Below are 24,231 nucleotides of genomic sequence, written 5' to 3' on the forward strand. Positions count from 1 at the left end.
CCCTAGGATGTCGTCTCTTTCCAGGGTTTAGTTTCTCCTTGAGATATCTTTCTTTCATTGTTTTTTAAGGTGTTTATTGGTTTCAGATTATCCATAGCTTTCCCTTTCTTAATTTAAGTGCTTCAGAAGAAATTGTGTTTGAATTGAGCCAGAGTTTGTTATGGTAGAGTGACATCTTGGTTCTACTCCAATTTCTGGGGTCTTGTATTGTGCTCTTGCCCTAGTAAAATGTATGCAGATAAATTCAATCCTTTAGGTACCAAAAGATCAGTTAAAGATCGACTCGGCAATGGCTATGATACCTATGGAGCTGAAAAACGGTATGTATTCCAATTCTTTATCTAATCAGGAGTTATATTTGCTCTAATTTTCTTGCCCTGACCTTCTTTTACTGGATTCTGATTCTTCAGTTGATTATGTGTTATTATTTGCTCCTTTTTTCACTTTTTTCTCTCTTCATTTGATTATGTGTTATTATTTGCTCCTTTTTTCGCTTTTTGCTCTTCGTTGAAAAAGGGAAGTCTTTTTGGTAATGCGTATTTTATTGAATGAACTGCAAATTTGTTTTTGGCAAGTTTGGAAGGTACATTTAGTCAAATGGAGGATATTTATGCTTCTTTTTTTTTCTTCCTTTTCTTTTCTTTGGTGATGGATTAAGATATGTTCTATTGGCTTTATATAAATGCTCCAAATTGTCGCATTTGTTTTGCATTGGACCTTTTATGGTGGATATTTTCTTTCTCAACATTTTACTGCTAATATGTGCCTATTCACTCTTATCTCAATAAACATAACCACTGTGTAATACTAGCTGGAAGTTTTTGTTTCACACCAAGCAGACCACTCGTAAAACTGCTATGGAAGAATCACTGGTGCCTGGATCTATAAGTATGTGTAGTTTCTATGTTTCCACTTCACAAAATCCATTACGGTTTAGTGAAAGATCAGGGTTTAGAGTGTCAGGGATGCAGCTGCTGGACTGTATCCCCTGACATCTTCACCGTTCATTTACATTGGATGGTGCTGATGAAGCCCAAAAATCGAGATTTCCGGTGGTCCAACAACTGTTGTCACCTGACGCACCAAACACTTTTCCTTAGTGAAGGGGCGATCATGAAAGCCCATTAGTTTTGAACAAATGTTTTGAAGAAATAGTGATACTTCTATTTTATCACAAAAAGAAAATGAAAATGAAAATGGGTAGCTATACTTTGGAGAAGTTGTGTAAGTGCATAACTGGGCATCGATTCTTTGGAGAAGTAGCATAAGTGCATAAAGATATGGGTTGCCTATCTTTAGAAGCCAGATTTACTAGAGGAGTGTTCTTTAAGAATTTGTTGAATTTGTGGTTGCCTTGCTGTAAGTGAATGAGATGGGTGAGAAGGATATAGAAGAATTGCATAGTTTTCTGTGTTTTCCAAAAGATAGCTGTCTCAATTCAAGGACAGAATTAGCTGAGATCGTCATCTTTATGCAAAAAAGAGTGATTCTATCTGGTTTTCAAGATTAGGGCTAGCTTTTAGAGTTAGCAGTTTGTTCTTTTGGTTAAAAACATTGGAGTTTTCTACTAGTTTGCGACAAATATATTGGCAAATAGAAAAACACATGCTAAGACTCTTGAAGGTGGTGTTGCTTTACTTAAGAGGGAATGTTTCATATGAGTCAGGTGTGAAGAGTTAGAAATTTGTGTTAAATGAATGTGGTACTATTAAGGAAAGTTTAGAAATTTGTAATGTTGTACTATTAAGGGAAGTTTTCCCAAATAGTTGGGAAAAGGCTCTGAGGGTGATGATGAAGAATGTGGTACTATTAAATACTTCAACTGTGAAAGCCAATTTCAGAATAGTTCAACTGTGAAAGCCAAGATGGTTAAGTTGCACCAAAATTGTCAATGCTTCCTAAATTTGGTGTTTATGTACACGGATATTGTATTTATGTGTTTTCCTTGGGAGTTCATAAGGTCTCCTGGAATCTCTGAATTTATTATACATAGATCATTTGCCATAGAATAAGAAAGGTAGTACTAATATGAATCATTAGGCATATGCCAAACCTATATTTTGGCAACATGTTTTGCTTTTTACTTTTGGGACAGGTGATCACGATCTGGTCCTTGGTAACAGTATTTATTAAGTTTCATAATTAAGAAAAATATGATATTTTGGGTTTATTACAGTGTTAAGATTATTTTTGAAACCAAACTTTCTTTAGGTGCACACTGATTTTCTTTCATATCATTTAGTTCAGGTTTGTTGACTCCATTGATTCAGGCTTTCTCGAACATGATTTGTTTCAACCTTATGAAGCATGAGTAAAAATTTGCCTGCTATTTTGCAGATATATGACTTTTCTAGATTTGACTTTTTTTGTTGCTGTTCTTCTCATTACTCAGTGGTGAAGAATTTTTAAGTTTTTTCCTCACCATGATCAATGGTTGTGTATGTTTGTTTCATGGATATTCGGGGAAAATATATTACAATTATCTTAGTGTCCGATGAAGTTCCATTTTTTTTAAGTTTAATTGTATGAATTAGACGCATGACAACCTAAGTTTTTGTCAGAACTTTCTTTGATTTGTGTACATTTAGAAAGATAAATTGGCTTTTGTTTGTCAAATAGAAGACTAAATACATTGTGAACAGCGTGTTAGTTAGAGATGCTGCTACATATGACATACTCTATGTACAGTTCAATGAAAGAAAAAATGCTACCAATTTCTCTAGCATGAAATTAACTGGTTTTATTTTCCATGATTATTTTCTACAGGCAGCGCCAAGATGTTTCTGGCAAAAGCATCCAGGAGGAATCTCAACATGCATGTAAGGGTTTTACATTCTGATAATAAGTTCTGGTTTTCCATATAAGATTTTACTTCCATGTAGTTTTCAAACCTTTTCATGTCCTTGGATGCTTAGATGGTAAAGCTACTGATCAAGATTTGAGAAGAAAGCTTTTGCAAATGGAGGTTCCTCAAAGCTCTAAAATCAATAGTCAAAGTAATGTAAGTGGAATGCCTGATAAAAGGTTGAGCACAACCAAGAATCCATTTTCAGATGCCACCCCCACTGTTGCACCTGATGTCAAGGGAAGATCTGATGCTGAGTTAAAGAAACCCACAGCTCAGATTGCATCTAAACCAGTTACCACAGAACACAAAAAGCAGGTTATAGTAAGTTTAGAAATTTTGTAATCTCTCTGCCTTACATATAGCCATTCTCCTGCAGAATCACATGTTCTTGGATGATACCATCAAGTAAATGACTCTGGTTTTTTATTCTTTTATAGTTGCTTTGCTCTATCACCCATTATTTGCTCTTTATGGTTAATTTTAGCAGAGAAATGTAGAGTTTCAGCCTCCTTAGGATCTTGTGAGCACAGATATATGGTCCACATTGTGCTGCATTTTATCATTATTTGATGGGTCTCTATCGATAACCAACATCTATTAGTAGTAAATAATGTGGAGAAAAAATTTCTTTCGGAATTGACTTATTTTGTTTGGTTATTGAAGAGTGTGACAAATTGAACAGTCCCTGTTCTCATCTTTTTGGGATCAATAGGGCTTAGATCAATTGTATGCATGTAATTCAATGGCTATAATTTAGTCCATCTTCTTTTGAAAACTGAAGGTTTGTGATTCTTTATGTTAGCAAAAAGGTTGATGGATTAATGACTCGACTATTATTTAAGGACTCATCTGGATGCCACTACAAAACATGTTTTGATGCTTTTGGGTCGTCATTTCAGATGACTGCGAGTTTGTGGTTGAGTGGCCTGTATGATTGCCAATTTGGAATGCTGGACTCACATTGACCAAAATGCATGTTGCAGCTTGGCAAGTTGATGTGTGAGCTGCTCATTGATAATTGTTTTTTTTATTTTCAAGTGCTTCTTACATATAGAGAAGATTAGATGTATGTGTTGGCATCCTTTCTCATTCTCAATATGGGCAATGGAATTTGCTGGAGTAGGCAAGATGTGTCCATGTGGTCGATGTATTTTTGGCATCCGCTGTCACTCCCTCTATGGATTGTTGAGGTCGAGGGAGTAAGTAGGATGTGTCCATCTTGCAGTAGTATCATCTCCTTTGCATTGTTGGAGTGAGGTTTCCTCTCACCCTTAAGTTGTTATTGTGTCTCCCAATTATAAATCCTTGTTTCCCTCGGTGTGTACAATGTTTATTATAGGTCATTATTTGCGTGCGTTAGTTTATATTACAGTTCTAAAATTTGATTAAGTGTCCTCATGTATGTTAGTCACTAAGATATTGATGCAAATAAAAAAATTAGGTTTTTTTTATTTTATTCTCCATTTTTATATTTTTATTGTAGAGATTTGGCTAGATTTAGTGGATTTAGGATTTTTGGTACGTGAGTTAGTGGGCGTGAGTTGGCTTATCTTTTGGTTAATAACTTATCTTTTAAGATGATAAATAGAAGTTATCTGTTAAGTAGAAGTTATCTTTTATTATCTTTTTAGAAAGAAAAGATAACATAAGATTTAGAGAGATGACATGGGAGGGAGATAGATATTACGTGGGAGGAAATAGAGGGAAGTAAGTGACTTAGAGAGAAAATAGGGGCTTGGGGAAAACGTGTGGGAAAATCATGCAAGTTAGAGAGAGAATTTTATGGGTTTTTATTTCTTATGTTGTATTTAAAGGGAAGAGTCCCTCATTATAAAGATAGGAGAATGAGAATGAGTAAGAGTAAATTAATTTAGTGAAAAGATTTTTTTGGGGCGGACTCCCTTGCAGACTTTGAGAGAAGGTATATTTTCTCATCCCTTTTCTTTTTTTATTCTTATTATTATGGTTGTTATTTTCTCCCTGCATCAGATATGTTTATTAGTGATAGCTGGGCTTGTATTTTGTTTGAAAATTGAAATTGGACAGAATTATGTCTTTGGGTTCTGGTGTATTTTTATAGGCAAGGTTCTGCCCATAGTTGTTGTGAGTGGAGCGGGTACGGAAGTTGGAGTGAGAGCAGGAGCCTAGGATCGATCCATAGCTGAAGCTCCTACCTTGGGAGCGCCTGGGAGCTGCTTGATTTATATATACACACACAGAGTATTTCCAAGCAACCTAATATATATATATATATATATATATATATATATATATATATATATATATATATATATGGGATATTCTAAACTGCGCAACCCTTCAAATTACAAAGGCTCAAGTTAGAGAGAGTTGTGAAAGGTGGATTTATTAATTTTGTACTCTAGTTTTTTAAGAAAGTTACTTTTGTGGGGCAATTTTGCAAATATTACTACAAGACAAAGGGTACGTTTGTCATCTCCATAAGGGGTAAATTGAAATTTCAACTAAAGGACGAGGGCACTCTACAAATAAAGTTCCAGGATACTAACTTACAAAATGCCATTGTACTTTATTGAAAATTTCAAATTTGCCTTTGCTTGATGATAAAGTTACCTATTTAAATAATTTTTTAATAAAAAATAATGATTGTTTTGATAAATACACCCATCACAACCCCTTCTAACTTGAACCTTTGTATTTTGAGGGGTTGTTAACTCCACACACACACACGCACACACACACGCACGCGCGCACGCACGCACGCACACACACACAATGTAACAAAAATCCTATAGAAACACACACAATGTAACAAAAATCCTATAGAAAAGAGTGTTTTGAAGTCGGAAACAATGTAACAAAAATCCTATAGAAAAGAGTGTTTTGAAGTTGGAAACCTTTCTTATTGATCAGCTTGACTATATGATGTACAAAAATCCTATAGAAAAGAGTGTTTTGAAGTTTGAAACCTTTCTTATTGATCAGCTTGACTATATGATGTACAAAAATCCTATAGAAAAGAGTGTTTTGAAGTTGGAAACCTTTCTTATTGATCAGCTTGACTAGTCCTAAAAATAATTCATCTTGTAACAAGTTAAATAGACCGTCTATTTTAAAGATTTTGAAGTGTTTATAGATATGCTCAATCTGCACAATTTTTGGAATTTTAAAGTTCATAATTAGGTTCAAATATGGATTTCAAGCCACTGTAAAGTTTGTGACATCGAAGGTACACCTTCCGGAAAAATTTAGAGGTACGCCTTAGTTGTATGGTATAAGGTGGGCGGCTTGTACAAACCTCACAAGCGTTATTTACACATGCACAATGAGAACTCTATAGATTGAAAGTCCCATAAAAATTTGAGAAAATGAGATTGAGGGCTATGGTAACCAAACTTAGGAATCGTCCGAGTCCCTATTCGAATGCAGAAAACTGCAGATGGTCATAATTGGTTTGATTGTTGTGATTGCTCTACTTGTGTTCAAAGAGATGATGATTTTGAAAAGAAACAAAAAAGACACAAAAAGAAAACTTGATCTCAGCAAAAGCTTCATCAAAGATTTCTTGATGGAGATCCAACAGTTGGTTTACTTGGTGAACCGTCTGGAAGATGGGATTATTATGTTACTTATGGCAGTCAAAAACCCAGACCTTCTGAACCTAATATCCCTACTGGATGGGATGACAAGAAAGATGCTTTTGATAATACTGATAAAACTCCTGGATGTATGGCTTTTGACCCTCATGGTTCTAATTATGCTAATAATTTTCCTTCTTTGCATGATTATGAAAAAATTCAAGATCATGACAAGCATGTGCGTAAAATTAAAAACCCCAGTACCAAAGACTCATTTGGCACATTAAAGGCAATTTCTCCAGCTGAAGAAAATCAAAAATACTATGTCCTCCTAGTTACAAGGGTTAGTTGGCATAATTGTTCAGTTAAAAGAAAAGGTACAGTCATTGCATGAGGAGTTACTTCAGATTCTTCATTCTGTTAAAGATATTCATACACATCGTATTTGCTGACACAGAAAGGAAAGGACAAAGCATTCTTGGAAAAACAACTGCAAAGTCTCGAGAAAGATCTATGGATGAAATCTCAGTATTCTCAACCTTACTCTCAATTTCAACCGTTGACAAGAAACCCTTATATCCCAAGTTACCCAACCTTGCGATACCCTGATCCTTTCCCCCCAACAAGAACACTTTATCCTCCTTCAGGTTTGATACCTCCAAGAACTTTTGGTTTTCAATCTTTAAGTTCTTTTGATGATGAAAGACGTTTCCTAGAAGAAATGTTCTTTCCTCAACTTAGGAAAAAACCAAACATTCCTTTTTCGAGTACCTCCCAGATACCTGAACCTAATCCTCCGGGTGTTCCTCAACCTTCTATTTGTACTCAACTTATGTCTACACCACCATGGGCTATACCACCTGTTATTCCTTCTAAAAATGAAACTCAAATGTTTCAGCCATCTGATACTGATTCAGATGTCATTGCATCTTCTAAACCACAGAGTCTTACTTCCCCTGAACCTTTCCAAGACATGAGTACCTTCTTGAAAAACTTAGCTAAACAATCTGAGCTAAATCTCAGGACAGAAACACAGTCTTCTGATTCTTTGTCAGAATCCTCAGACTCTCCTAATTCCTTAACCTCTACATCATCACTTACTCCAAACCCATTGTTCATGATGAACCCACCAGATCAACCTCTTGAGCCAGACCCAGATCCATTTATGGATGAAGAACCTAGACCTCATTACCCTCCCTTATCTCCAACTTATGGAGATTCATCCAAAGGATTTACTATTGATGACATCCCTCTTTCAAAATGGAATGACAGATTTCGGGAAATGCAAGGATGGATGCATGCAGAAATGCTTAATCCAGCAAACACATTGGCAAGTACAATTGCAAAAGTCTTAGTACGACTCAGAGGACGTCTATTTGACTGGTATTTAAGTCTTGGTGAATATCGCCAGACATAGTTAAGAGGTTCTCAATCCATTGTTGAATTCCTGAATTACTTGGTAGCTGAATTTACAGGTCCGATTAAACATGAACAGATTACAGCTCGTGAAGAATTCTTCCAGCTTAAATGTTGTTTATTTAAAAGGCAAGACCTAGAAAAACACTTTTGTGAAATGAACAAGTGCTATCACAAAATAGGCGGAATTGATGATGTAAATCTCAAACAATTTTATCTTGAATCTATTCCTCCTAATCTTGGAAAGGAAGCAGCAAAAAAACAATGGAAAATCAAGGATTGACTGTTCAAAATGTTAGTTTTGGTGAAATATACCAGTATGTCCTCCATGCTTTAGAAAGGTTATGTAACCAAGTCGAATTTGTGAAACAGATGGAGAAAAAGAAGCACCTTCTTGGAAAATCTTGTGATAAACCCCATCTCAAGATTAAGTGTGATTCTGAGAAACTTTGTGCTTGTCCCCCTGGTGGCAAAAAGAAGCAGTTTGACAAAAAAAGGAAAAAGAAGAAATTCAAAAGATTTAAATATCTTCGCAGATCTAGATTCAGGAAAAACAGAAAGAAAGGAGATCGTTGTTATGTCTGTGGACAACAGGGACACATTGCAAAAACGGCCCAAACCAGAAAAAGAAGAAAAAGATTATAAATCTTCTGTCTCAAGTTTTGGAAGAACCTGTTGATGAAGATTTAGAGTCTATATTTTCATTAGATGATGAGCAGAATGAGGATACTTTGATATCCATTTCCCATGAAAATGATTTTGAATTGAATGAAATCAGCAACACTGAGGTTCCTGAGATACTGTCATCACAAGATGAGATCCCAGATATACACACTCTTCCTACACAGCCTACTCCTATTGCCCTTGTTCAGATTCTCCATTAACACTATTCCAAACCCTTGACAAGCCTTTTTTGATACTGGTGCATCTGTTAGCATTTTGAAATCAGATTTATTACCAAAACAATTTTGGGAAAACTGCAACCAAACTTTTAGGGCTGCTAACTTTGAAAATTTTTTGATCCACCAGATTAGCAAACCCATTCTTATTAAACTCTTCCCTAAGGTTGTTATCCAACATAAACTCTTAGGATCTTACCTCCCAAACAAAGACCTATTAGGATTTGATGTTTTACATCAAGTAAAACTTCAATGGACTTCCACAGGACTCCATTTTAGAAACTTGACCTTACCCTGGATTGCTAGTCTTGACCAACCCCAGACCTTAGAACTTGTCCGAGAAAAAATAATCTCTGCTTGTTGTGCCACTTCCCATTCTGAATTCCTGAAAAGTGCACAAACCCCCTTTGGAGAAACTAGAATTTCTATGTTAAACTCCCATTCAAGAAACATGAGGATATTAACCCTACAAAAGCCTCCCACAGAGGATTGAACCCTGATTTGCTAGAACAGGCTAAGCAAGAAATTCATGAATTGCTAAAGGAAGAATTAATTGAACCAACCAGTTCACCATGGGCATGTGAAGCCTTTTATGTTAATAAACGTGCTGAACAAGTCCGTGGCAAGCTCAGATTGGTTATCAATTACCAGCCTTTAAACAACTTTTTTGCTGATGATAAATTTCCCTTACCCAACCAGATTACATTATTTTCTCAGATTTCAAATGCTCACATATTTTCCAAATTTTATTTAAAATCTGGATTTTGGCAAATAGGCATACATCCTGATGATAGACCTAAAACAACCTTTTGTCTTCCCAATTACCATTTTCAATGGACTGTTATGCCTTTTGGTTTAAAAAATACTCCTACTTATTTTCAAAAGGTTTTAACCACCGTTTTCGAACCTATCTCAACACCAGCTTTGATATACATAGATGACATTCTTCTATTCTCCCCTGATTTAGAAAGTCATGTTCTTCTCTTAGATAAGTTTCATTCCCTTTGTTGTAAATACGTTATTATGCTCTCTGAGAAAAAGTGTGTATTTGCTACTTCTGAAATAGATTTTTTTGGTATGCATTTTCATAATGGTACGTACAGCTTACAGCCTCATATTGCTAAGCATTTGCTTGAATTTCCTGATACCTTGACTTCTGTTAAGCAGATTGAGCAGTTCCTCGATATTGTAAATTACATGTCCCCTTTTATACCCAAGCTCTCTTTGTTTTCTAGCCCTCTTTATCTGCTGTTAAAAAAGAAAGCACCACCATGGACTAAGATACAAACTGAGTGTGTTTTGAAGCTCAAACAATTATCCCAAAATTTACCTTCTTTGAAAATTCCTTCAACAGGAAAACGAATTTTACAAACTGATGCTTTAGATGTATATTGGGCTTGTATCTTACTTGTGGAAATTGAAAATGACAGAATGATTTGTGGCTATAAAAGTGGAAAATTTAAGGATTCAAAACTCCATTACCATTCTACTTTCAAAGAGATCCTAGCTGTGAAAAGAGGAATTGAAAAATTCCAATTTCATTTGATAGGACACAAATTTTTGTGGAAATGGATTTGTTTGCTTTTCTTAACATGTTGAAGTTCAAGAACAAAATACTTTCGAACCCTCAACTTCTCAGATGGTCTAACTGGTTTTCCCAATGGAATTTTGAATATAAACACATTGCCGGGAAAAACAATGTATTAGTTGATATGTTTTCAAGAAAAAGATTTTCTGAAGACACTCTTTTGCCAATTATTCCTTTTTTGGGTGCAATTATCTCCATTGATGACAATGAACATGTCCTCCCTGATGAAATTCAGGAAGACATTATCAGAAAAATCCTAGATTCCAGAAATGATATAATGCAACAAAAGATGCATGAAATAGTTGTCAGAAATCATGGAGATTGCATACAAGGAATTCGATGCCATCCAAACTACCCATTTCTGTCCCTTTTCCAAACCAGGCATTACTATAACATGCCAAAAGAAGTTCCTTGCTTTCTTTGGTACGTTACCCAAAATTGTTTCAATTTCCATGTACGAAAACTTATTTCTTACCTTAGACACTGTCATTTCCTTCAATGGAATAATTACCAGCACCCAAATCCCAGAGCCTTGAATCATTTCAATATCCCCATAAACCTTACCTTATCATAAGTTTTCATCTAGACCTTTTTCCTAAAACTTACCCAGACTCATCCACATATTTTATTCAACACCCTTCCATGCAAACCATTGGGTGGTATGATTCCAATCTTCTAAATTTTTGGCCATTTCATCCACCTTTATGAACAGAAGTAAAGTATATCATGTGTTGTAGCTTGGGTTTTTGTGGATGTCTATACAGGTCATACAGTATGGAATGATGAACAGCCTCGAGGAGCAGCTTTGTTACATCAATTGTAAATCTGGCTTGCAGATCACCCTCCACCTAAAGAACCCCCAGATGATCGCTCCAGCGATGATACCTATATCGGGCCATCCCATTGTCCATCTAATCCTTCATCTCCAAGTTACGACTCAGATGGATACCCTCTTTACCTTTATCCTGACTTCGATTGACGCTGAAGCCGCATAATGATTGAAGCCATATGAGTCAGCAGCCGCACATAACTGTTCAAAGCATGCCAAACTGTACCACACTATTCAAAGTACTGTTCAAAGCATGGCAGACACTGTAGTAGCACTATTTTTGTCGACAGACACTGTAGCAGCACTATTTTTTCGGCAGACACTGTAGCAGCACTATTTTTTCGGCAGCACTGTAGCGCCGACACTTTTCACTGTAGCACCGACAACTTTGTCGGCCACCTGTCACTGTAGCACAACTTTTTACTGTTCATAGGCCAGCTGTCCCCTGTTCACTGTAGATAGGCCACCTGTCCTGGCCAGTTATCCTTTTTTATTTTGTTTTGAAGTCCGGATTTGAAATCCGACCTCTATATATAGCCCTGCGAGGCATGAACGAAGGCAGAGCACTTCTAGAGCCTCTCAACTTGCTTAGTTCTGGTGTGCTTTCTTCTGCTTTATCCTGTTTTGGTTTGCTTTTTCTTCTTATCTCTGCTTATGTTTTTTATGTCTGGAAGATCTTTGTGTATCTTTGTTAGTCCATCCTGTCTGACTGTCTATCTTGTTTATAAAAGTTTGTCGACTTTGGTGTGCATGTTGTATTCTTCTGCTTATTCTTTTGCACACCAAAGTCGACAAACTTTTATAAACAAGATAGACGGTCAGACAGGATGGAATAACAAAGATACACAAAGATCTTCCAGACATAAAAAACATAAGCAGAGATAAGAAGGGAATGCAAACCAAGATTAAAACAGGACAAAGCAGAAGAAAGCACACCAGAACTAAGCAGGCTGAGAGGCTCTAGAAGCGCTCTGCCTTCATTCATGCCTTGCAGGGCTATATATAAAGGTTGGATTTCAAATCCGGACTTCAAAACAAAATAAAAAAGGACAGCTGGCCAGGACAGGTGGCCTATCTACAGTGAACAGGGGACAGCTGGCCCATGAACAGTAAAAAGCTGTGTTATAGTGACAGGTGGCCGACAAAGTTGTTGGTGTTACAGTGAAAAGTGTCGGTGCTACAGTGCTGTCGACAAAATAGTGCTGCTACAGTGTCTGCCATGTTTTGAACAATACTTTGAATAGTGTGGTACGGTTTAGCATGCTTTGAACAGTTTTGTGCGGCTGCTGACTCATATGGCTTCAATCATTATGCGGCTTCAGCATCAATCGGAGTTAGGATAAAGGTAAAAAGGGTATCCATCTGAGTCGTAACTTGGAGATGAAGGATTAGATGGACTATGGGATGGCCCGAAATAGGTATCATCACTGGAGCTGTCATCTGGGGGTTCTTCAGGTGGAGGGCGATCTGCAAGCCAGATGTACAATTGATGTAACAAAGCTGCTCCTCGGGGCTGTTCATCATTCCATACTGTATGACCTGTATAGACATCCACAGGAATCCAAGCTAGCTGGATTTGATTTGATTAATACAAGACATGATATACTTTAATTCTGTCCATAAAGGTGGATGAAATGGCCAAAAATTTGGAAGATTGGAATCATACCACCCAATGGTTTGCATGGAAGGGTGTTGGATAAAATATGTGGATGAGTCTGGGTAAGTTTTAGGATGGTCTAGATGACTTATGATAAGGAAAGGTTTATGGGGATATTGAAATGATTCAATTCATTGGGTATATTGGAAGTATTTGATAAGGAATTTATAAAAATTCAAGGCTCTGGGATTTGGGTGTTGGTAATTGCTCCATTGAAGGAAATGACAGTGTCTAAGGTAAGAAAGAAGTTTTCGTACATGGAAATTGAAACAGATATGGTAATTTTGGGTAAGGTACCAAAGCAAGCAACGAACTTCTTTTGGCATGTCATAGTAATGTCTGGTTTGGAAAAAGAACAGGAATGGGTGGTTTGGATGGCGTCGAATTCCTTGTATGCAATCTCCATGATTTCTGACAACTATTTCATGCATCTTTTGTTGCATTATATCATTTCTAAAATCTAGGATTTTTCTGAGAATGTCTTCTTGAATTTCATCAGGGAGGACATGTTCATTGTCATCAATGGAGTTGATTGCACCCAAAAAGGGAATAACGGGCAGAAGAGTGTCTTCAGAAAATCTTTTTCTTGAATGTGTTTATATTGTTTTTCTTGAATGTGCTAATACATTGTTTTTCCTGGCAATGTGTTTATATTCAAAATTCCATTGGGAAAACCAGTTAGACCATCCGAGAAGTTGAGGGTTCGGAAGTATTTTGTTCTTGAACTTCAACATGTTAGGAAAAGCAGACAAATCCATTTCCACCAAAAATTTGTGTCCTATCAAATGAAATTGGAATTTTTCAATTCCTCTTTTCACAGCTAGGATCTCTTTGAAAGTAGAATGGTAATGGAGTTCTGAATCCTTAAATTTTCCACTTTTATAGCCACAAATCATTCTCTCATTTTCAATTTCCTCAAGTAAGATACAAGCCCAATATTCATCTGAAGCATCAGTTTGTAAAATTCGTTTTCCTGTTGAAGGAATTTTCAAAGAAGGTAAACTTTGGGATAATTGTTTGAGCTTCAAAACACACTCAGTTTGTATCTTAGTCCATGGTGGTGCTTTCTTTTTTAACAGCAGATAAAGAGGACTAGTAAACAAAGAGAGCTTGGGTATAAAAGGGGACATGTAATTTACAATACCGAGGAACTGCTGAATTTGCTTAACAGAAGTCAAGGTATCAGGAAATTCAAGCAAAGCAATATGAGGCTGTAAGCTGTACGTACCATTATGAAAATGCATACCAAGAAAATCTATTTCGGAAGTAGCAAATACACACTTTTTCTCAGAGAGCATAATACCGTATTTACAACAAAGGGAATGAAACTTATCTAAGAGGAGAACATGACTTTCTAAATCAGGGGAGAATAGAAGAATGTCATCTATGTATATCAAAGCTGGTGTTGAGATAGGTGCGAAAATGGTGGTTAAAACCTTTTGAAAATAAGTAGGAGCATTTTTTAAACCAAAAGGCATAACAGTTCATTGAAAATGGTAATTGGGAAGACAAAAGGTTGTTTTAGGTCTATCATCAGGATGTATGCCTATTTTCCAAAATCCAGATTTTAAATAAAATTTGGAAAATATGTGAGCATTTGAAATCTGAGAAAATAATGTAATTTGGTTGGTAAGGGAAATTTATCATCAGCAAGAAAGTTGTTTAAAGGCTGGTAATTGATAACCAATCTGAGCTTGCCACAGACTTGTTCAACACGTTTATTAACATAAAAGGCTTCACATGCCCATGGTGAACTGGTTGGTTCAATTAATTCTACTTTTAGCAGTTCATGAATTTCTTGGTTAGGCTGTTCTAGCAAATCAGGGTTCAATCCTCTGTGGGAGGCTTTTGTAGGGTTAATATCCTCATTTTTTCTTGAATGGGAGTTTAACATAGAAATTCTGGTTTCTCCAAAGGGGTTTTGTGCACTTTTCCAGGAATTCAGAATGGGAAGTGGCACAACAAGCAGAAATTATTTTTTCTCGGACAAGTTCTAAGTAAGGTTTGGGGTTGGTCAAGATTAGCAATCCAGGGTAAGGTCAAGTTTCTAAAATGGAGTTCTGTGGAGGTCCATTGAAGTTTTACTTGATGTAAAAAATAAAATCCTAATAGCAGGTCTTTGTTTGGGAGGTAAGATCCTAAGAGTTTATGTTGAATAACAAGCTTAGGGAAGAGTTTAATAAGAATGGGTTTGCTAATCTGGTGGATCGAAATTTTTCTCCGTTAGCAGCCCTAAAAGTTTGGTTGCAGTTTTCCCAAAATTGTTTTGCTAATAAATCTAGTTTCAGAATGCTAGCAGATGCACCAGTATCAAAAGAGGCTTGGACTGTCAAGGGTTTGGAATAGTGTTCATGGAGGTTCTGAACAAGGGCAATAGGAGTAGGCTGTGTAGGAAGAGTGTGTATATCTGGGATCTCATTTTGTGGTGACAGTATCTCAGGAACCTCAGTGTTGCCGATTTCATTCAATTCAAAATCATTTTCATAGGAAATGGATATCAAAGTATCCTCATTCTGCGCATCATCGAATGAAAATATAGACTCTAAATCTTCATCAACAGGTTCTTCCAAAACTTGAGACAGAAGATTTATAATCTTTTTCTTCTTTTTCTGGTTTGGGCAGTTTTTGCAAAGTGTCCCTGTTGTCCACAGATATAGCAACGATCTCCTTTCTTTCTGTTTTTCCTGAATCTAGATCTGCGAAGATATTTAAATCTTTTGAATTTCTTCTTTTTCCTTTTTTTGTCAAACTGCTTCTTTTTGCCACCAGGGGGACAAGCACAGAGTTTCTCAGAATCACACTTAATCTTGAGATGGGGTTTATCACAAGATTTTCCAAGAAGGTGCTTATTTTTCTCCATCTGTTTCACAAATTCGACTTGGTTACATAACCTTTCTAAAGCATGGAGGACATACTGGCATATTTCACCAAAACTAACATTTTGAACAGTCAATCCTTGATTTTCCATTGTTTTTTTGCTGCGTCCTTTCCAAGAGTAGGAGGAATAGATTCAAGATAAAATTGTTTGAGATTTACATCATCAATTCCGCCTATTTTGTGATAGCGCTTGTTCACTTCAGAAAATTTTTTTCTAGGTCTTGCCTTTTAAATGAACAACTTTTAAGCTGGAAGAATTCTTCACGAGCTGTAATCTGTTCATGTTTAATCGGACCTGTAAATTCAGCTACCAAGTAATTTAGGAATTCAACAATGGATTGAGAACCTCTTAATTGTGTCTGGCGATAGTCACCAAGACTTAAATACCAATCAAATAGACGTCCTTTGAGTCGTACCAAGACTTTTGCAATTGTACTTGCCAGTGTGTTTGCTGGATTAAGCATTTCTGCATGCATCCATGTTTGTATTTCTCGAAATCTGTCATTCCATTTTGAAGGAGGGATATCATCAATAGTAAATCCTTTGGATGAATCTCCATAAGTTGGAGGTAAGGGAGGGTTTTGAGGTCTAGGTTCTTCATCCATAAATGGATTTGGGTTTGGCTCATGAGGTTGATCTGGTGGGTTCATCATGAACAATGGGTTTGGAGTAAGTGATGATGTAAAGGTTAAGGAATTAGGAGAGTCTGAGGATTCTGACAAAGAATCAGAAGACTCTGTTTCTGTCCTGAGATTTAGCTTAGGCTGTTTAGCTAAGTTTTTCAAGAAGGTACTCATGTCTTGGAAAGGTTCTGGGGAAGTAAGACTCTATGGTTTAGAAGATGCAATGACATTTGAATCAGTATCAGATGGCTGAAACATTTGAGTTTCATTTGTAGGAGGAATAACAGGTGGTATAGCCCATGGTGGTGTAGACATAAGTTGAGTAGCAATAGAAGGTTGAGGAACACCCGGAGGATTACGTTCAGGTATCTGAGAGGTACTCAGAAAAGGAATGTTTGGTTTTTTCCTAAGTTGAGGAAAGAACATTTCTTCTGGGAAACGTCTTTCATCATCAAAAGAACTTAGAGATTGAAAACCAAAAGTTCTTGGAGGTATCAAACCTGAAGGAGGATAAAGTGTTCTTGTAGGGGGAAAAGGATCAGGGTATCGTAAGGTTGGATAACTTGGGATATAAGGGTTTCCTGTCAACAGTTGAAATTGAGAGTAAGGTTGAGAATACTGAGATTTCATCCATAGATCTTTCTCGAGACTTTGCAGTTGTTTTTCCAAGAATGCTTTTTCCTTCTTTTCTGTGTCAGCAAATACGATTGTGTATGAATATCTTTAACCGAATGAAGAATCTGAAGTAACTCCTCATGCATTGTCTGTATCTTTTCTTTTAACTGAACAATTATGCCAACTAACCCTTGTAATTGGGAGGACATAGTATTTTGATTTTCTTCAATCCGAAGCAAAGCTAAGTTTTGAGACTTTACATTCTCAGCTTGCCAATTTAGGCTTGCTTCAGCTGGAGAAATTGCCTTCAATGCGCCAGATGAGTCTCTGGTACTGGGGTTTTTCTGAATTCGATTCTTTCTTGTCTTGCTACTCATCTATCTCAACATCCTCATCTCAGCTACACTCATTCTACGGATATGTTGTTTCTTGATTGTGCAGTATTTTGTTCAATAAAGCGTGACTTGTCTTACAACTGCCCTATAGAACTTCCCCTTCTATTTTATTGGTATGTGGCGATCACATAAAACTCCATATGCACATTTCTACTTCGCTCACCCAACTCTAGTTCTATGTGCGACATCGTCATCAATCTCTCCGTTCTCTTGGATTACTATCCTAAGGTATCGAAAATAATATTTTAGGTATCTATTGGCTATCAATCTTATTTTCTTTTTTTCTACTCCTATTATTACTAAACTTGCATTCTAGATATCTTGTCTTAGTCTGATTACTTTTAAAACCTTTAGATTCTAAAGCGCCCCCCTAAAGTTTTAACTTGCGCTGACGTCGCTTCTAGTCTCATTAAACAAAACTATATTATTCACGAACAACATGCACCATGGTACCTCATCTTGTAGATACCTAGTTAACTCATTCATAATCAAAACCAAGAGAGATTGGTTCAACACTGACCCCTGATGTAGCCGTATTTTCATTGAAAACTCACTTGTCTTTCCACTAGTTTCCCTCATACTAGTTAGTGTTCCCTGATACATATCTCTCACCATGTCAATATAGCCTCTAGAGATTCCTTTCTTTTCCAACACCTACCAAATTAAATCTTTAGGTACCTTATTATATGCTCTTTCTAAATTAATAAAAATCATGTGGAGGTCTTTTCCCTTCTCTTTAAACTTCTCATTCAGTTGCTTAAATATTAAAATTGGCTTCAATTGTTGATCTCCCTGGCACAAAACCATATTTTCTAATACACTCGTTTTATACCTTGGACTTTGCTCAATCACTTTCTCCCACAGCTTCATAGTGTGACTTATAAGTTTGATTCCTTGATAGTTCGTACAATTCTATATGTCTCATTTATTCTTATAAGGTACAACAATATGTTTCCTCCATTCGTCTGATATTTTTTTGTTTTCAACACCTTCTTGAACAGCTTGGTCAGCCAGCATATGTTAATCTCCCCCATGCACTTCCAAACCTCCATCGGGATACCAGGTGGTCCTAAAGCCTATCATATCGTCACCTTTTCAAAGCTTCTTTCATTTCGGAGATCCTAATCCTATAAATGTATATATAACCTCCGCCCTCGTTCATGTTGAAGGTTCCTTATAACGTTGTGTTCCCATAGTGTTCGTCATTAACATTTGTTAAAAATTAATTCTCCATCTTTCGTTGACCTCGTCATCCTTCACCAAGACCTTATGATCCTCACTCTTAATGCATTTAATATGATCTAGATCCTTGCACTTCCTCTCTCTGTCATTTTTGCTAGTTTGGGGACATCTTTTTCACCTTCTTTTGTCCGCAGTTTATTGTATTGATTATCATGTGACTTAAGTTTAGCCTTACTATTTCCTTAGCATTTTTATATTCTTTTAAGTTTTGATCATTTCTATTACATTGCCAAGTTTTATAACATAATTGTTTTTAACCAATAGCTTTCTGATCCTCACTGCACCACCAAGTTTCCTTATCATAATTTTTTTCCCTCTAGTTTCTCCAAAAAACTTATTTTGCCACTTCTGACATATATTATGTACTTTTTCATCATTTTAAATATATAATATTTTGGACGCATGGTGTTTGTGTCGGGCACTGACATGAGTAATTCCTCCTCACAAGGGTCATGCACTTCATTGGAAGTGTTGACCTCAGCAACCAACCGGTACTTGCCTTGGATGTGTCGGTAATAACATGTTGCCATATAGTAATAAGACTTCTCTGCCAGTCTGCACCCTTGACTTCAATACCATTGTCATTGTTAATGCAATGAAAGCTTCATTTCTGTGAGAGGTCCTTAGCACAATAATAAAGGTTTATTGGTTAGTGGCACTGCTGCTTGTATGACTTTCCGAAAGCCTGTGGTAAGAGCTGGAAATACCTTTTTCTTCTATGAGATCGGGAGACAGGGACTTGGGGTTTCTAGTTTGTATGTTCATGTATACAGTGGTTGGGGGACTTTGGTAGGGTGCATTTAGGTTGGCGAACTGGGTTTACTGTTGGAAATGGGTTTATAGTTGGCTTTTGGTGGGGTTTTAGGTGTGGTTAATTACGGCTTTGAGAGGTAGGGAATTACGTCATACTAGGTTGGGCTTCTGGAGGGATATGATTGACTTTTAAAGAGAAATTGCATCTTGTTCCAAGGTAGAGTGGATGGATATACGAGGTACTTTGTCAGAGGCGGTTCATTGGCTTTTGAGGGGTTCCTCTAGGAATCCGTTTCTTTTGTTTCCCTTTTTGGGTGTTTATGGAGCATATGGGGAAAAAGTAGGAGAATATAAAATGTCATTGGATTGGGTGAACTTCCTATTTCCTCCATTAGACCCCATGAAATAGGATTTTGGTAATCTTATAGCTTGACTTTGGTCCATCAAAATCTAATCTTGTTTGACACTATGCTTTCTGGTCGGAATCTCCCCCAAAGCATTTATTCTCATTCAATGAATCAACCATTGAAATAATCAAAACATAAAAGTTCTTAAGGCATGGCAAAAGTGCATCTATCTTATCTTGTTCTTATCACAGGCCCAGGAGCTGACTGTGTCACTATTCCTGAAAAGGCTCGGTTTGAGTAAATATGCCATTACATTTCAGGCAGAAGAGGTTCGTTATCTTTTCAATCGATGTCTTTCCGTTTGCTTCATTTAGTGAAAACTTTCTATTTTTTATTTCTTTCTTTTTGATATTGCATTTCTCATTAGGTTTTTTCTAGGGTCTCGTTCTCTAAGGCTCTATCCAAGTAACTGGAGGAAACTCCTTCACATTCTAATCTGGAGTAATTAAATTTGTATTTGTGCAGGTTGACATGATCGCTTTGAAGCATATGAATGAAGCTGATTTCAAGGAGATGGGACTGCCCATGGTACTTTCTGTGATCACATTTTCCTTGATGGGTTTCTTTTTATGTGTAATGCATTGCTTTTTGCCCCAGAATTATGCCTTTTCCTTTGTTGGGGTTGGTTGGCATTAGGTCTCTCTCTCTCTCTCTATGGAACACACATACACACACACCAGGAACGGTAGTATTTAACTTTCAATGTTGTTTATTAAGAGGCATTGTGTTCTCTAGGGGCCAAGAAAGAAGATTCTTCTTGCTCTTTCTTCTTTAAAGGAGCCTGATGTGAAAAAATGATGATCTTCTTCCATATGTAACATTGGCAAATGCGGCCCGCTATCAAATTCACAACTTTTATTCCATTGCAGCATTGAAGTCGAGAAGGATGCATCTGTTTGTATTTAGCGCTCGTCAATGAGTATTATATTGGGCCATTTTGTTTAGAGCTCGCTGCATTTTGGCATCTGTAAGTCGTATACCTGTTAATAGCCCATGGACAATTCTCTAGAATCCAAATCGATTGATTGGGAGCACTTGTTTTCTATAATGTGTTGTTTTCATGATCAGAAGTGTAAATGAGGAAAAGTATGTTTGATGCTCCATAAAAGAAAAGAAACATGAAAAACTTTGAAAAGAATTTTTGACTATTTTGGCCAGTCTCTCTCTCTTTGAGAGGTTAGCTCCGGAGGACAAACAAGCCACGAAGGACGCTTGGCAATAGAATAAGGCCGCATGTGGACACCTTAATATTCATGTAAAAGAATCTTTTAATCCTGCTGCATTTTATGCCTATCTTGGAAAACAATTACTTTACTGAGTATATTACTTTATATAAGGTGTCAGCTATAAAAATTTACTGAGTATATTACTTTATATAAGGTGTCATCTATAAAAATTTACTGAGTATATTACTTTATATAAGGTGTCAGCTATAAAAATTCCTCCAATTGATATCTCAATGTCGAAATGCATAGATATGAAATTTCAAGTCTTTGAAGTAGTAAAATTTGCAACCCATTATCTGAGTCATCTGTTTTCATGATTTTCAAACATTCATAGATTTGTTCGATCTGTACAATTTTTAGAGCTCTAAATTTCAAAATTAAAGGTGAAAATAAATTTTTAAGCTATAATAAAAATTTTCAGCATTAAAATTATATACTCTTAAGAAATGCGCCATACTTTAATTGATACCTTAGCCAAACCTTGGCCGCTACTTTAAGCTGTTATAGTCCTATCGGAGTTCCATGATGTTTTTGGGAAAATTTATTGCCCAAGTAGATTCTTTGTCTAAATATGGTGAAGTTCTTTATGAAATAAATCTGTCATAAGGAAAGAAAAAAAAAAAAAAAAAAGGAAAGAGGAAGAATGAAAAAGCAAATATCTCCAAAAACTTGTCCGTCTCGAATATTGAGGACTCATAAGATGATGCAAAGCCTCTTATGTGATGGCAATGTTTTAAAAATGAGATTGTATGCTATGAGACCATTTATCTTTATTATATGGAGGTTACCATCATTCTTATTTGTTAAATGTTAAATTGGATAGTATGGATTAGTCATAAAGTTTGAAGTTTTTTAATATTTTTTTTTAATAATTTTTTATCTTTGAGTCTTTTTAATGATACACTTATAACCACTTAATTTGAAACTTAAGGTACAAGAATGACTGTGACTTTCTTGTAAAAGAAGTTAATGATCTACTTATGTACTTTTTTAAAAAAAGAATGATTTTCTTAGTTTGAATTGGTATCGGTGGGGAACGAGTTTGAGTCCAAGATTGAATATTTAAAAAATTCCATTGTTAAGTTTCTTGTTTTTAAGAGTGTTGTCTTCAGCCTACAGGTGTATTACATGTGGCGAGTTATTTACAACTGTAGGCCAATCATTTCATGTTATTTTAAATGGAATGTTGGAAGTGGTCGACATGTCTTGTTTTGATATTACAAATGGTTTGGGGATTTCTCTTAAACCTGTTTTCCCTGATTTGTTTTGTATGGTTTCTAACTTAAATATTTTGATTTGTGAAGCAGTGGAAAGGAGAGGCCATCAATATTCATGGAATATATCTTTCAGATATAGGCGTTTAAATCATGTGCTTTTATCCCAGTGGTGTTCGCTGATGGAACTTTTGGACAAAGTGTATATTTCACAAGATGAAGATGATATGTTAGTATAAGAGATTGAAGTGATGGAAATTTCTCAGTAAAATCTTGCTACAATTTGTTTTTTCATGATCGATGGAGATGGTCCTGCCCTAATATTGTCCAGATTTGGAAATGGCCAATACCCCATAAGGTTCAAGTATTTGTTTGGCTGGCTGCATAGGATAAAATTTTAACAATTGATAATCTTCAGAAAAGGGGTACGATTTTGCCAAACATTTGTTTACTTTGTTAACAAGACAGGGAATTAGTAGCTCATCTTTTGATCCATTGCTCATTTACTTCAAGAATTTAGCATTGGTTGATGGACTTAGTAGGAGTCTCCCTAGTGTTGCCTCTTAGTTTGCTTGATTTTATTACACAATTCACACTCCCCTTTTTTCCTAAAGCTAGTGGTACGATATGAAAAATTGCAAAAGGGGTCATTTTGTGGGAAGTTTGGAAGGAGAGAAATAAGAGAACTTTTGAGGATTCTGCTTTGCTGTTTGACAGGTTACTTCATTTAATCAAACTTTCTATATGGTGAAGTCTCTCTGTGGCAAAGGAGGGTTGGGGGATTTCAAAAGTTGATATTATGATCAATATTTCTAATCTACTTTCTCTTGATGTGAGTAGATGCCGGCCTAAGGGATTGTGGTTTGCTCTGCCTATGGGGTGTCATAAGCTAAATTTTGATGGGAGCTCCTTAGGGAACCCGAGTCCAGCTGGGATTGGTGGTGCTTTTCACGTTGGAAATATTTGTTTTATCTTATGCATGACCAATTGGTATTGCTATTGCTAATTTTGCAGAATTAAGTGCCTTGCTAAAAGGTGTGCATATTTTCATTGAAATGAGGTTGGGGAATATTTGTTTAATTAAAGGTGACTCTCTTAATGTTATCAGGTGATGCAAGAAAGAGCAGAAAATACCATGGGAACTTCGATCTTTATGGTTACAGGTTATGGATGCTTTTGTTTCTATATCTTTATCTATATCTTTTTCCCATGTCTACCGTGAAGCTAATGGCGTTGCTGATACATTAGCTAAGGGTGTCATCTCTCTTGGGTCTTTTACTGTTTTTGACGATGTAATTTCATTTTAAGTCATTAATAAAATTTTTGAATGTTGGTAAAAAAAAAGAGAGTATATTACATGATTTAAAATAATTCTCATCATCGTATGAGCCTTATCCTAACTATTTGGAATTGGCTATACAAATCTTGTTATACCATTTTGCTCTATCAAAGACAATATGCCTTTGCTCTTTTAGAGCACTCCACTTAATGAAATGCCTATCTTTTAGGATTCACATAAAGATGTGCCAAAAGTTTTACACTGGCTAGCCATCTAACATAGCCCTACTCTTTTCTCCGGGCTTGGAATAAGCACGACCGGGTTGGGACCAATTATGGTGGAGTTACATGATTTAAAACAATATTAATATAAATTTTCTATTTACTTGATAATATAATATTCGTCCAAAACCATGGGATTTTCTTAAAAAGAGATATATTTTGTTTTTTGAAAGTGTTTTAGCGTGTGGGATGCAATCTTACACTTGTATCCCTTGACATGTCAAATATCTAAAGATAGGTATGAACTGCGCTTGGTTCGAGGTGGTAATAGTGAGTTTTTATAGCACTACGTCTTAAGTTCTTTTGTCAAAAAAAAAAAAAAATTTTTTTTTTTTTTTCCTAGAGATAGTTATAAAGCAGTGGTTCCTCTAAAAAATAGAGATCAAAGGTCTAAAAAGTTTCTTCAATATTTTATCATTTTTTATATTTAAAACTGATTTTTTTTATGTTATTAATTTCCATATTAGATATCAAAGACATGCCCAAAATCCATCCAAAAAATGGATCATGAAGCAGGGACGCATC

At 36.0% G+C, this 24,231-nt stretch overlaps 1 protein-coding gene across 16 annotated transcripts; it reads left to right on the forward strand.

Annotated features, from left to right (window-relative positions):
* On the forward strand, positions 1 to 23,490 carry LOC18432160 (uncharacterized). Of its 16 annotated transcripts, none has more exons than XR_002280596.2 (7): positions 1 to 320; positions 2,767 to 2,819; positions 2,916 to 3,169; positions 19,898 to 19,975; positions 20,172 to 20,234; positions 20,442 to 20,673; positions 22,237 to 23,490. XR_002280596.2 is itself a non-coding variant. In XM_088854890.1 (6 exons), the coding sequence occupies exons 1-6, from the start codon at positions 229 to 231 to the stop codon at positions 22,294 to 22,296; spliced, it is 600 nt and encodes a 199-aa protein (XP_088711016.1). In that variant the 5' UTR covers positions 1 to 228; the 3' UTR covers positions 22,297 to 23,490. The 16 variants fall into 16 exon arrangements, 8 of the variants coding, with proteins under 8 accessions (XP_088711016.1, XP_088711017.1, XP_088711018.1 ...); XR_002280595.2 differs by having other exon boundaries at positions 22,240 to 23,490; XR_016046875.1 differs by having other exon boundaries at positions 2,916 to 3,163.
* The last annotated feature ends 741 nt before the right edge of the window (positions 23,491 to 24,231 follow it).

Source organism: Amborella trichopoda, chromosome 13 (genome assembly GCF_054954075.1).
Source record: "Amborella trichopoda isolate Santa Cruz 75 chromosome 13, AtrichopodaSantaCruz75HAP2 v2.0, whole genome shotgun sequence".
NCBI classification, from domain to species: domain Eukaryota; kingdom Viridiplantae; phylum Streptophyta; class Magnoliopsida; order Amborellales; family Amborellaceae; genus Amborella; species Amborella trichopoda.

Coding starts and splice junctions, on each gene's coding strand:
- LOC18432160 (XM_006842270.4), top strand. CDS start 229: ATGTATGCAGATAAATTCAATCCTTTAGGTACCAAAAGATCAGTTAAA. Junction 321..2,766: donor ACCTATGGAGCTGAAAAACG/GTATGTATTCCA, acceptor TATTTTCTACAG/GCAGCGCCAAGATGTTTCTG. Junction 20,235..20,441: donor AGGAGATGGGACTGCCCATG/GTACTTTCTGTG, acceptor TGTGTTCTCTAG/GGGCCAAGAAAGAAGATTCT.